The sequence below is a fragment of the Mchenga conophoros genome, linkage group LG14 (genome assembly GCF_057382185.1).
Source record: "Mchenga conophoros isolate Kocher_MC1m ecotype Shallow Benthic linkage group LG14, M_conophoros_male_GT1.1, whole genome shotgun sequence".
Classification (NCBI taxonomy): Eukaryota; Metazoa; Chordata; class Actinopteri; order Cichliformes; family Cichlidae; genus Mchenga; species Mchenga conophoros.
In genome coordinates, this window is record NC_140539.1 from 2820407 (window position 1) to 2834990 (window position 14584).

Below are 14584 nucleotides of genomic sequence, written 5' to 3' on the forward strand. Positions count from 1 at the left end.
GGCCTGGGAAGTAATGTTTGGTGAAGCACGAGAGAAGATTTTGGTCCTGATGAAGGAAAACAAGACAAAGAGTGCTGAATTAAAAGAAACGTCTGCCCAGCTTCAACGCGCGAATGCTACTATTGGGGAGATGCAAAGGGATCTCCAAAACATGGAGCAAAAGAATCAGGCGCTCCAAGGAATGCTTGATGAAGCTATGGAACAAACTGCACAAATCCTCGGACAGAAAAAGGAAGGGGTCACACAAATGCAGGACCAACTCAAAGGCATAAAGAAAAAATACGAAGTGCTGAAAGTCAGGCTGGATGAAACAGAGTGCAAAAATAAAGAGCTTCTTCAAGAGAAAGAGCAACAGGAAGAAGAAAAAAAACGTATTCTCCAGGACTTGGAGAGAAGAAATGAGCAGTTAGAAAAGATGCACGAGGAAAAACAACAGCAAAATACAGATAAGTGCAATCTATTAAAAGAAATGGAGCAAAGATGCCAGAAACTTGAGAAGGAAGTTGAAGAAACAACCGATCAGCTGAGAACCCTCATCCTAGAGAAAAAAGTGGTCGTGGAAAAGCTCATGGAAAAGAAGAAAAAACGTTTCCGCTTCTTCTGGAGGAGGGACACTCCTGCTTTTTCTACTTTTTCTATTTTTTCTACTGCAGATGTCACCTCGTCTCCCTCCACCTCTGTTCCATCTTAATTTTCACCTCTCCTCTCCCCTTCTCTCCTAACACTTCTTCCCTCTCTCCTTCATCTTTTTTCACCCCAACCAGTCCCGGCAGTTGACTGCCCCTCGTGAGCCTGGTTCTGCCGGAAGTTTCTGCCCGTTTAAAGGCAGTTTTTCTTCCCCACTGTCGCCTAGTGCTTGCTCAGAGGGGATTGTTGGGGTTTTCTCTTTTCTTTTTTTTCCCTTCTTATTACCATTTTCCTTTATTTACCGATTTGTTTTGTTTACTTTTCTTTTACGTTGTTTCTTTATTTACTTGTTTAACTTTTTTTCAACTTATGTAATAAACTAATAAACCAATTGAATTTATCCTCTGCGTATTTTACATCTAATCTTTAAAGAATATTTCCAAAACATTTTCAAACATCACGATCTGTCTTTTGTTTGCTTGTTAAAACCCCGTAAATGGTGAAGTAAAAACCCTGTGATATGGTTTAAAACATCAAAATAGACTAAACAACTAGTCTAAAACCAAGAGACACTTAAATATTAAGTTAAACCTCTGGGGTCGCCGGACACGTCGGCGCGTCAAAATCACATGACCAATTTACTGCTTTACTGGCCGAATATAGTTGGTGAGAAACACTCAGTTGTGTTACATTGCTGTGTGTTTGTATAACGAGTCACTTAACTGGTGCTGTGAACATAAAGCAGCTTGTTGCCTGCTGGAGCATTTCGGTGTGTTGGGAAGCTGCTGAAGCAGAATGACCACACTTGAAAAATGTGTAGAAATTGTGAGCTGGCCTTAAGTGTATCAAGTACTGTGTGAGTCTCAGTTTGTCATGTCTCTGTGTTTTTCAGGATACATCAGGATTGGCTGGTGTTTGCTGCATGGGCTGCTTACCAGTAGTGTTTCTCCCTCTTTACTCACTGCGTGTATCTCTTGATGGTAATGCACCCTCTGCTTAGCTCGCTGGATCTGTGAGCACAACTTTTGAATGACTTTGCTGAAAATAACTTGAATAATTTCTGCATTTCTCCTAAGCAGGTATATGCAGTTGATCATACATGTACCATATGTGAAGAGGGGCATTTCAAGACTATTTAAAATACTTTTTTTAGGTCTTACTGACCACATAAGGCACTTTAGACTCAAAGTTACCTTTAACCATACAGCGCTTTATTCTGTAAACTTCAAGCACTTTATCTGCCTCAGTTTAATAATAAATTAACCCACAATGCTTCACATACTCTGGACTATTTAAAAGGATCCTTCTATGGCCTCTGACAGTGGACTCATGTCTGTGCTTGTCCTGCTAGACCTTAGTGCAGCGTTCGATACTGTCGACCATAATATCCTATTAGAGCGATTAGAACATGCTGTAGGTATTACAGGTACTGTGCTGCAGTGGTTTGTATCATATCTATCTAATAGACTCCAGTTTGTGCATGTAAATGGAGAGTCCTCTTCACACACTGAGGTTAATTATGGAGTTCCACAGGGTTCAGTGCTAGGACCAATTCTGTTTACATTATACATGCTTCCCTTAGGCAGTATCATTAGAAGACATAGCATACATTTACACTGCTATGCAGATGACACCCAGCTCTATCTGTCCATGAAGCCAGATAACACACACCAATGAGTTAAACTGCAGGAATGTCTTAAAGACATAAAGACCTGGATGGCCGCTAACTTTCTGCTTCTTAATTCAGATCAAACTGAGGTTATTGTACTCGGCCCTGAAGAGCCTAGAAATATGGTATCTAAGCAGATTCTTACTCTGGATGGCATTACCTTGGCCTCCAGTAACGCTGTGAGGAACCTTGGAGTCATTTTTGACCAGGACATGTCCTTCAACGCACATATTAAACAAATATGTCAGACTGCTTTCTTCCATTTGTGCAACATCTCTAAAGTTAGAAATATCCTGTCTCAGAGTGACGCTGAAAAACTAGTTCATGCATTTATTACTTCCAGGCTGGACTACTGTAATTCATTATTATCAGGAAGTCCTAAAAACTCCCTGAAAAGCCTTCAGCTGATCCAAAATGCTGCAGCAAGAGTCCTGACAGGGACTAGAAAGAGAGAGCAGATTTCTCCTGTTTTGGCTTCCTGTTAAATCCAGAATTCAAAATCCTGCTCCTCACATACAAGGTCTTAAACAATCAGGCCTGATTTGTCCTCCTTCTTTTCTCACAGAGCATGGAAGCTCCTATTTTAATCCTAAAACTGTACTAAGAGACTTTGCTAAGTTTTCCTTTAATTTGTCACCCATCCGTAAACCCTGAACAGATCTTTATAAATAACTGAAGAAACAGATTTTTGTCGATTTTGCACAGATAATGTAACAACGTAACTGTGCAGGTAGTGCTGAAATAACCAAAGAAGGAAGGGAGTAACGTAGAAATGAATTAGCTACAGTGAGTTATATATGATAGTATAAATGGTCTGTTTGAGTATAATGTTGACAGTGATGTGTGACTAATGTAAACGTTCAGGAAATAAGTGTAGCACTTTATAACAATGCTGCACTATTAAGCATTATTAAGGTATTAGTAAGGTGCTGGTCTTTGTGAGTCCATGTTTTGTCCTGATGTACATTGCGGGTGAATTCAGGGTCCTGGTGATGATGTTTTGACACCAGCTTTTTATCTATAAGCAATAATATATTATGGCGGAGTCCATTAAGCTTTGATGAAGTTTTTATCACTTGTGTTTTCCATATGACAAGTAAGAACTGTCTGCATGGGCTGCTTGAATATGAGCTTCACACTGTTCTTAGTGCAGATAAGAACTGTTTAATCCCATCTAAGCCCCACTGTTCTCTGTGCAGCAGTGGACGGCTGGCTGGCAAGGAGGCTGGGCCTGACCTCCAGGTTTGCAGCATGGCTGGATGTAGCTGTCGATAACCTGGGCAGAGGCATGCTATGGAGTCTGCTGCTTAAGGTCTTACGTTTGAAGCACATCATCACACATGCACAAGGCGATGAAAACGAGGCTGTACTTAAATACCAGCAAAAAATGTTGTGCAGAAGTCAGGAAAGACTTGAGACCAGTCCTGACCCGCGACAACATGAAACAGGAAAGTACCGCAGTGTAATCCATTTATTTCAACAAAGTAACTGTATCCTGAATACCACCTTTTTAAACGGTAACTGTAACGGAATACAGTTACTCATATTTTGTATTTTAAATACGTAACGGCGGCACATGTATTCCGTTACTCCCCAACACTGTGTGTGTCCCATATAATACAGTGGTTCTCGAAATGTTTAGGCTTCCTTCACCCCCAGCACATCACATAACCATAGGGCAAGAATCCAAATTGAATATAGCCTGAATATAGCGCCACTATATACTTTTTTGCTGCATAAACCATCTTCTTTCAGCTTTGGTAAGGTGCTCACTGATGTCCAACTGAACCCCTCTCCCTCCAACTGGTATAATTTTATATCCATAGCTGATCATTTTTAATTAAAGAATGTATCACACCAGAATTGGACACGAGAAGTGTGGACAATGCTGCCTTGTCTGGCAAGTCTTGATTTCAGCAGGACATTTGAACGGCAGGATCAGAATTTAATGTGAACAACATAAATGCATGGATTAATCCTGCCTGTTGGTAGAGGAAAGTTTGGTGAAGCACGACAGAAGATTTTGTTCCTGATGAAGGAAAACAAGACAAAGAGTGCTGAATTAAAAGAACCGTCTGCCCAGCTTCAACGCGCGAATGCTACTATTAGGGAGATGCAAAGGGATCTCCAAAACATGGAGCAAAAGAATCAGGCTGTCACGGTTGTTAAAGAGTGGACTCAGGCGCGGAGCTCAGAAATAATGACAGTGCATTTATTTACAGTGCAGCAAGGTGACAACAGTTCAAATGTGCAACAATGGTGATAGTGCGTCCCTCCTTCCGTGTAAGCCCGTGCGTGGTAGTGAGTGCCCGTCTCTCCTCCAAGTGCTTCCTTAGTGTCCGTGAATCCTCCGTCAATCCCAGGCTTAGTGCAATACTCCAGCGCTGTCTGTCGCTCAGCCACACCATTAAGTAGCCCTGCTGAAGATGGTAGTTGATTGGCAGCAGCTGGTGGATTGACCGCGGGTGCGGCAGCTCCGGGCGAAAGCACTTCCGGGTCGGTACATTGTAAATAGCTGTACTTTGTGTGAAGTTGTTTTAATAAAACAAAAAAGAATAGTATATTTGTTTGTTTTTCTTTATTATAGATCTATTCACATGTACACAGCAATCACATAAAAATGAAATGCAAACTATTTACATCGCACCACACAGCTGTCATCAATCTTTAACCACAACATGAAACATTACAGGCTATTTAGAGCAGCACGTTGTTTCCAGAAGTATTTCCCAACAAGTTCAGGAAGGCACACTTTACGAAAGAAGTCTTGTGCTTGCTTTAAGCGCGGTTTCCAGAAATCCACAGCAGGGAAGACGCGAGTCACAGCAAGGTCTCTCTGTGTCCATGTAACGGAGCGGAAAGGCTGATTTTATTTCCAAGATGTTTTGTGTTTTTAAAAGGAAGGAGACCTTCCTAAAAACGGGCAGAGCAGTGGAGCCGCCAAGGGAAACACACAATTTAAACTGTAAGATTAAAAATATAATTTATTATATTTAAATAGTTAAAAATGTAAGATAAATTAAAACAACCTTGGCCAAGGGATAACACAATAAAAATCAATAAAACACAACATTAAAAGTCCAGTGGAATCCACCACAGCATAAAAGTCCCAGGGAGTTAAGAAATCCAGCGAAGTAAAAGGGAAACCCAGCGGAGTCCTCTCCTTCCTTTCCGCATTCGCGTCTTGATATGCTAGAGAAAGGGAGGAGCGGCAGTCACTATTCTTCCGGCAGTTTTTATTCAATAAAAGGGGATAAGTCAAAGACTTACCCCGGGTGGGCAGAGCTCTCAACTCCGCCCGCCGCTCTTAAAAACTGCAAAGCCACACAGCCGTCCCGTGCCTTCCGCTGGTGCTGTCTCCGCTCTCCCCGCTGGTGCCCTCTGCGCTGGTGCCCTGTGCGCTGGTGCCCTCTGCGCTGGTGCTGTCCGTTCTCCTAACGCCCAGCTCCACCAGCCCCTTCGGCTTGCAGGCGCTGCCGCCTGGCACCACTTACTCCTGGCCGTCTCTCAAGCCTCTCGGTCGAACCGCTTCCTTTGGTCTGCCAGGCCCTCTTATTGGCCTCTCTGGGATCTCTCGCAGGTGTGAACAGTTTATTATCAGGTAGGGGCGGAGTCTTTCCAGGACAGGTGTTCAATTTAAATAAGATAAAAACATGCAATAAAGCTCATACAAACAAACCCAATATACAATATTAAAATATTAAAACAGATAAAACATTGCAAAACATGCACAATAAAAACTCTAAATAACTTGTCCCGTTTCACCCCGTGACATCCACACAACGAGGTCACAGTGGCTGGCGCCCGTAACAAAGACTCAGCGTCTCTGTTGTGTAAACACGCCAGTGATTGGGGTAATGTGGGTGAGTGTGTAGTGTAGTTGGTGTAATAGTTTTCGACTCCACACAGTCACTGCTTTGCTGTGCTTCTGCAGCGTATCCAGTAATGGTGACAAATCCTCCAGCGTTGCAATAGGAAGCTGCTCTTAAGCGCAGAAAGAATTGTTTCCAGGGATTTCTATTTGTATCCAGCTTGGCGTGCAGGATCCTTTGTGTAATCTATGCTTACATATGTATTTTACACACAGACAATGTGAAAAATACAACACATTGCTATGGATTGATGCTGAAAGTGCTAATTGCACTAAAAAATTTAGCTGAAAAAAAAAAAAAACACCAACTAAATAGATAAGCATGTCTGTTAACAAAAAAACCCAAACGCTTTACCCAACTGGGGTTTTTCAACTACCTCAGGGACAAAGCTTTACCAAAATCTTCCAACTCAGACCCTGTGACAAGGTCTGTGAAAACCACGTTTTTATGCCTGAAATACTACAGTACTACACTCCCACCAGATGAGCTCATGCAGCCTGTCACGAACCGGGACATACAACCATGACAAAACAGGAGATGCACACACAATTTATTGTGTTATTAATTTAGATGAACTGTGCTAATATAGTATACCAAAATGAAAACAATAACTCAAATTTCAGATATTTGAGGTAGTGCTGAAAATAATGGTGCCAAATAAGGCAAGAAAAACATATTTTAAAGGTGAAATATAGAGGTAAAATCAAAAATAGTCAAGAACGGCCAATTCTACCCTGGACCACAGAGGGTTAAATTTGAAAACGGTTTAAAAACAAACAAACATCCCCATTCTAAAATGTCATGTGACAATCTGATTCATAAAGAGTGATGATGTCACAAGGACATGTGATGATGTCACAAGGACATGCCTTTGATCCTTTGAAGTTTTTCTATAAATAGGGGTCAGGAGCAGCAAGTTTTAGTCAGTTTGTTCGCAGCCTTCAAACGTTCGACCAGAGATACATTTGAAAGTATTTGTAAACCTCTTCAGAGTCACTGTGCACAGGATTAAAAATGGATCCACGAGAACACCAACAAGGAATAAACAATTTTGCTGCCTCTCCTTCGAGGTCTGGCCGGCCACTCACTGCAAGAGGTAAGCCTGATATGACACGATCCATTGGTGCCTCATCAGTCCAAAGGACATTACAGGAAAACTCCGACCTACATGCAAAAATTAAACAAATTGAAGAAGAGAAGCTTCAACTGGAGGAGAAGTGCAGACAATTGGAAGCACGAAATCAAGAGCTGGAAAAACAACAGCAACGCCAGCCTTACACAAAAATTATTAGTGAGGCCTGGGAAGGAAAGTTTGGTAGAGCACGAGAGAGGATTTTGGTCCTGATGAAGGAAAACAAGACAAAGAGTGCTGAATTAAAAGAAACGTCTGCCCAGCTTCAACGCGCGAATGCTACTATTGGGGAGATGCAAAGGGATCTCCAAAACATGGAGCAAAAGAATCAGGCGCTCCAAGGAACGCTTGATGAAGCTATGGAACAAACTGTACAAATCCTCGGACAGAAAAAGGAAGGGGTCACACAAATGCAGGACCAACTCAAAGGCATAAAGAAAAAATACGAAGTGCTGAAAGTCAGGCTGGATGAAACAGAGTGCAAAAATAAAGAGCTTCTTCAAGAGAAAGAGCAACAGGAAGAAGAAAAAAAACGTATTCTCCAGGACTTGGAGAGAAGAAATGAGCAGTTAGAAAAGATGCACGAGGAAAAACAACAGCAAAATACAGACAACCGCAATCTATTAAAAGAAATGGAGCAAAGATGCCAGAAACTTGAGAAGGAAGTTGAAGAAACAACCGATCAGCTGAGAACCCTCATCCTAGAGAAAAAAGTGGTCGTGGAAAAGCTCATGGAAAAGAAGAAAAAACGTTTCCGCTTCTTCTGGAGGAGGGACACTCCTGCTTTTTCTACTTTTTCTATTTTTTCTACTGCAGATGTCACCTCGTCTCCCTCCACCTCTGTTCCATCTTAATTTTCACCTCTCCTCTCCCCTTCTCTCCTAACACTTCTTCCCTCTCTCCTTCATCTTTTTTCACCCCAACCAGTCCCGGCAGTTGACTGCCCCTCGTGAGCCTGGTTCTGCCGGAAGTTTCTGCCCGTTTAAAGGCAGTTTTTCTTCCCCACTGTCGCCTAGTGCTTGCTCAGAGGGGATTGTTGGGGTTTTCTCTTTTCTTTTTTTTCCCTTCTTATTACCATTTTCCTTTATTTACCGATTTGTTTTGTTTACTTTTCTTTTACGTTGTTTCTTTATTTACTTGTTTAACTTTTTTTCAACTTATGTAATAAACTAATAAACCAATTGAATTTATCCTCTGCGTATTTTACATCTAATCTTTAAAGAATATTTCCAAAACATTTTCAAACATCACGATCTGTCTTTTGTTTGCTTGTTAAAACCCCGTAAATGGTGAAGTAAAAACCCTGTGATATGGTTTAAAACATCAAAATAGACTAAACAACTAGTCTAAAACCAAGAGACACTTAAATATTAAGTTAAACCTCTGGGGTCGCCGGACGCGTCGGCGCGTCAAAATCACATGACCAATTTAAGACGACACAGCTACAAGATGCACCGATTCAGAGGCTGTATCCCAATTCAGGGTCTGCAGCCTTAAAGGCCGCATTTTAAGGCCGATTACGTCACAGCGACGCGACGAAGGCCTAAAAATAAATGTTGGTTTCAGTTCTATGAAGCTTTGAGTATTTTGGATTAGTAGCACTGCTGTGTTTGTTGCATCATATTGCTGTAATTGTTTATATGCTTTATATATTCTGAGGTAAGTTGATCGATAGTGTTACGTCATATTCTATAAGGATGTTATGTGTTTGTGTACTTTCTGCCCAGTTTGACCCATTTAGCAGAAGCCAGCCTGGTTCCACTTGCCTCTTACCCGTGATTTCAGTGGAAATTTCAAATTCAGGATCTGACACACACTGTTTCATGTCCTACACAGTTCTTGCAAGTTCATAGAAATTTCTGTTCAATTAGAACCAAATATTTGAGTTGATGGTTGAAATTGTTGTTGTAATTTGTGTTTTAAATGTTTTTAGATTGATGTTTTGTTTCCTTTACAATACTGTAAAGGAAACAAAACATCAATCAAAAAACTGTCCTCTTTTTCTTTTCTTTTTTTATTTGGGCTACTTAAATTTATTTTGGGCTACCAAAAACTGAAGAGTGCCTGCCCGAAGGGTAAGTTTCATGTTGGACTCATGGTTCTTTGTTAGTCCAGTTTAGGACAATGTCTCTGACGTATGTATCATATCAAATATATGTCATATCAAAACAACCCCACACCTGCAGTTGTTTCAGTTTTTCACAGGTGTTTCCTGTCAGCCGGTCAACCTCACTCAGGTGGACATCCATATCAGCCAACCAAACGACAAGCTCCTCCCTCTGTGCTTCAAATCCCTCCCACTCTGAGACCAGGAGCTGAGAGAGAGAAAACAAGGGTCAATTATAAAGAAGAGCGAAAAGTGAAACCTCCTGAGAAGGTCTGACTCGCATACCTGCAGTCGACCTATGATTGGCGTTCACGTCATCCCAGCGGCGGCCGCACTCCCTCGCCACTGCCAGCAGCCAAGTCTGCAGGGTGCCCTGGAAGAGCAGAGTTAATGTTCGACTCCTCACATCTCCAATGGTTGTACACGTTGTCATTAACGTGGCTTCACTCCACATCAGCCGCTTTGCTAAAACACCGGTGTCAGCACATAAGGACGCTGTCAGCCTGTCAGCTACGTTGATTAGCTGCGTATATACGAATGTGAATCGCATCATTGGCTGGACTGTGGGATAAGGTGGCCTCGTTCTGATCCCATACGGGAGCAGCCAGTCACTCACTGACTAACACTGCAAAATAGAATTGTTAAAGTATTAATTTTAATTTCAATTCAGGTCAGAATTTTTTTCCGTGCGCAACGCAAATTTTCTGTGCGCAGAGACCGTGCCAGCAGTGCGCAATTGCGCACGCGTGCAGCTTAGAGGGAACATTGCACTGTAGGGATGTTTTCGGCAGCAGGAACTGGGAAATGACTCAAGGATGAGGGAAAGAGCAATGCAGCACCATACGTAAACATCCTTGATGATAACTTGCTCAAGGGCACTATAACAGGACAGTGATGCTAAGCACACAGTTAAGATAACAAAGGAATAAATGGTATATGCCACATTTCTCTAGAAGGCTCTGCTGTTTTTCCTGCAGCAGCACGCAGCTGTCCGAGCGGACGTTTGAACAGTGGAGAAGTTCCCACGTGAAGAACGACGAACAAAGTGCCAGCCACTGCAGCACCATGCTGCCTTTCCAATACAGTTACATTAGCAGATAATTTCCTTTTCTCGGGATGTAACGGCCACTAAACACTTTGCACACACAACACATTTACAGTAAACACTGCACACATTTGCTTTATTAGATTTTTACAGTAACGTTGCATTTTAAGCCTTTTAAATGGTCAAATAAAGTATATAAATATATTTCAAATGCATTTTATCTAACCATCAAAGTCTTAAGTCTCACAGATTTCCCTTTGGTAAACTGTCTTTCTGGGGGAATAACAGCAATGACAATGCAGGTGTTCAAGTACTGCTGACATTCCAAAGACTTCCTGTCCCCTCTAAATGACAAAAGCATTATTCCACAGTGTCAAGGTAACAGGATGAGCCTCATCTGCCAAATGCAAAATCAAATGTGATTTAAAAAGAGAAATCGAGCTCTTAGTTTCTTCCAGGTGCTCGATGTGTGTCCATATGCACCACACCTGCAGAGAAAACATCTGTGAGAGAGTTCTCCAGTGGACCGTTTGGGTTCATGTTTCAGACACATGAGCGTTTGCCACATAACCTCAGCTGACAGAGCCAGCACTCGGCCTGCAACCAGCAGCAACATCCCCACATGCTGGATCCACAGAGGCAGCTCCAACCAGTGGGACAGCCCTCCCACTGGCATGGATACAGCCACACAGGGAGGCAAGCCGCCCACCACCCAAACTCCCAGAGGTGTCCGAAACCCCGGCAGCAAGACATTTATGTGGAGCTGTGTACCAGCACTAGCTCAAACACGTTGGCAGGAGGATTACCGTTTGCCATGACAGCCTGTACGAGTGGGGGGCTGCTGCTGAAGCTGTTCTTCCACTGCGCCCCCGGGTGTTGTGGTTATCCATGAACACACACCACTCCAGTGCAGACACCATCCAACCCCACAGCAATTCAATGCACCACCGCTGTTAGTGTGGCACAAATGTTAAGGTGGCAAAGAACTGCAGAGTTTTTCTGATTCCTCTCGTGTTTTTGTGATTCATCTGCCCCCCCCCCTCTCATTTCCCCCCATTCATAAGCTCCTCCTCCAAGTACTCCTCCCATCTTCAAAATACTCTCTCCCTCTCTGTCCTTCTGCACGTCCTTTTCAGCTTAATGTCTCTGTTGGTTGTTTTCTCCTTCCTCAGTCTCCACCTTCACAACTCATAATACGCCTTTACTTCACCTCGCTGCTTATCCCACTTTACTTTTGAATACTTCCTCATCCCACCACCAAGCCTCCTTGTTCCATTTCCTCTGTGCAGAGGCTGCCCCGAACACCTCCTCAGCAGGTTGATTACGGCTTTAGTCACCAATACCTCATCTCAAGTCTTTCCTGACTTCTGCACAACATTTTTTGCTGGTATTTAAGTACAGCCTCGTTTTCATCGCCTTGTGCATGTGTGATGATGTGCTTCAAACGTAAGACCTTAAGCAGCAGACTCCACAGCATGCCTCTGCCCAGGTTATCGACAGCTACATCCAGCCATGCTGCAAACCTGGAGGTCAGGCCCAGCCTCCTTGCCAGCCAGCCGTCCACTGCTGCACAGAGAACAGTGGGGCTTAGATGGGATTAAACAGTTCTTATCTGCACTAAGAACAGTGTGAAGCTCATATTCAAGCAGCCCATGCAGACAGTTCTTACTTGTCATATGGAAAACACAAGTGATAAAAACTTCATCAAAGCTTAATGGACTCCGCCATAATATATTATTGCTTATAGATAAAAAGCTGGTGTCAAAACATCATCACCAGGACCCTGAATTCACCCGCAATGTACATCAGGACAAAACATGGACTCACAAAGACCAGCACCTTACTAATACCTTAATAATGCTTAATAGTGCAGCATTGTTATAAAGTGCTACACTTATTTCCTGAACGTTTACATTAGTCACACATCACTGTCAACATTATACTCAAACAGACCATTTATACTATCATATATAACTCACTGTAGCTAATTCATTTCTACGTTACTCCCTTCCTTCTTTGGTTATTTCAGCACTACCTGCACAGTTACGTTGTTACATTATCTGTGCAAAATCGACAAAAATCTGTTTCTTCAGTTATTTATAAAGATCTGTTCAGGGTTTACGGATGGGTGACAAATTAAAGGAAAACTTAGCAAAGTCTCTTAGTACAGTTTTAGGATTAAAATAGGAGCTTCCATGCTCTGTGAGAAAAGAAGGAGGACAAATCAGGCCTGATTGTTTAAGACCTTGTATGTGAGGAGCAGGATTTTGAATTCTGGATTTAACAGGAAGCCAAAACAGGAGAAATCTGCTCTCTCTTTCTAGTCCCTGTCAGGACTCTTGCTGCAGCATTTTGGATTAGTTGAAGGCTTTTCAGGGAGTTTTTAGGACTTCCTGATAATAATGAATTACAGTCGTCCAGCCTGGAAGTAATAAATGCATGAACTAGTTTTTCAGCGTCACTCTGAGACAGGATATTTCTAACTTTAGAGATGTTGCACAAATGGAAGAAAGCAGTCTTACATATTTGTTTAATATGTGCGTTGAAGGACATGTCCTGGTCAAAAATGACTCCAAGGTTCCTCACAGCGTTACTGGAGGCCAAGGTAATGCCATCCAGAGTAAGAATCTGCTTAGATACCATATTTCTAGGCTCTTCAGGGCCGAGTACAATAACCTCAGTTTGATCTGAATTAAGAAGCAGAAAGTTAGCGGCCATCCAGGTCTTTATGTCTTTAAGACATTCCTGCAGTTTAACTCATTGGTGTGTGTTATCTGGCTTCATGGACAGATAGAGCTGGGTGTCATCTGCATAGCAGTGTAAATGTATGCTATATCTTCTAATGATGCTGCCTAAGGGAAGCATGTATAATGTAAACAGAATTGGTCCTAGCACTGAACCCTGTGGAACTCCATAATTAACCTCAGTGTGTGAAGAGGACTCTCCATTTACATGCACAAACTGGAGTCTATTAGATAGATATGATACAAACCACTGCAGCACAGTACCTGTAATACCTACAGCATGTTCTAATCGCTCTAATAGGATATTATGATCAACAGTATCGAACGCTGCACTAAGGTCTAGCAGGACAAGCACAGACATGAGTCCACTGTCAGAGGCCATAGAAGGATCCTTTTAAATAGTCCAGAGTATGTGAAGCATTGTGGGTTAATTTATTATTAAACTGAGGCAGATAAAGTGCTTGAAGTTTACAGAATAAAGCGCTGTATGGTTAAAGGTAACTTTGAGTCTAAAGTGCCTTATGTGGTCAGTAAGACCTAAAAAAAAGTATTTTAAATAGTCTTGAAATGCCCCTCTTCACATATGGTACATGTATGATCAACTGCATATACCTGCTTAGGAGAAATGCAGAAATTATTCAAGTTATTTTCAGCAAAGTCATTCAAAAGTTGTGCTCACAGATCCAGCGAGCTAAGCAGAGGGTGCATTACCATCAAGAGATACACGCAGTGAGTAAAGAGGGAGAAACACTACTGGTAAGCAGCCCATGCAGCAAACACCAGCCAATCCTGATGTATCCTGAAAAACACAGAGACATGACAAACTGAGACTCACACAGTACTTGATACACTTAAGGCCAGCTCACAATTTCTACACATTTTTCAAGTGTGGTCATTCTGCTTCAGCAGCTTCCCAACACACCGAAATGCTCCAGCAGGCAACAAGCTGCTTTATGTTCACAGCACCAGTTAAGTGACTCGTTATACAAACACACAGCAATGTAACACAACTGAGTGTTTCTCACCAACTATATTCGGCCAGTAAAGCAGTAAATTGGTCATGTGATTTTGACGCGCCGACGTGTCCGGCGACCCCAGAGGTTTAACTTAATATTTAAGTGTCTCTTGGTTTTAGACTAGTTGTTTAGTCTATTTTGATGTTTTAAACCATATCACAGGGTTTTTACTTCACCATTTACGGGGTTTTAACAAGCAAACAAAAGACAGATCGTGATGTTTGAAAATGTTTTGGAAATATTCTTTAAAGATTAGATGTAAAATACGCAGAGGATAAATTCAATTGGTTTATTAGTTTATTACATAAGTTGAAAAAAAGTTAAACAAGTAAATAAAGAAACAACGTAAAAGAAAAGTAAACAAAACAAATC

At 42.0% G+C, this 14584-nt stretch overlaps 1 protein-coding gene and 1 pseudogene across 1 annotated transcript in view; both read right to left on the bottom strand.

Moving 5' to 3' along the window:
- The window catches only part of LOC146559085 (uncharacterized), a 72529-nt gene extending 61073 nt beyond the window's left edge, over positions 1 to 11456 (bottom strand). Inside the window, exons 1-3 of the mRNA XM_085244760.1 lie at positions 11259 to 11456; positions 9693 to 9780; positions 9481 to 9615 (exon numbers count right to left, since the gene is read on the bottom strand). Coding sequence (XP_085100886.1) covers positions 9481 to 9549 — 69 coding nt within the window. The 5' untranslated portion in view covers positions 9550 to 9615; positions 9693 to 9780; positions 11259 to 11456. The remainder of the gene's footprint in view (positions 1 to 9480; positions 9616 to 9692; positions 9781 to 11258) is intronic.
- Positions 10352 to 14258, bottom strand: LOC146559087 (uncharacterized; annotated as a pseudogene).
- Positions 14259 to 14584: the final 326 nt, after the last annotated feature.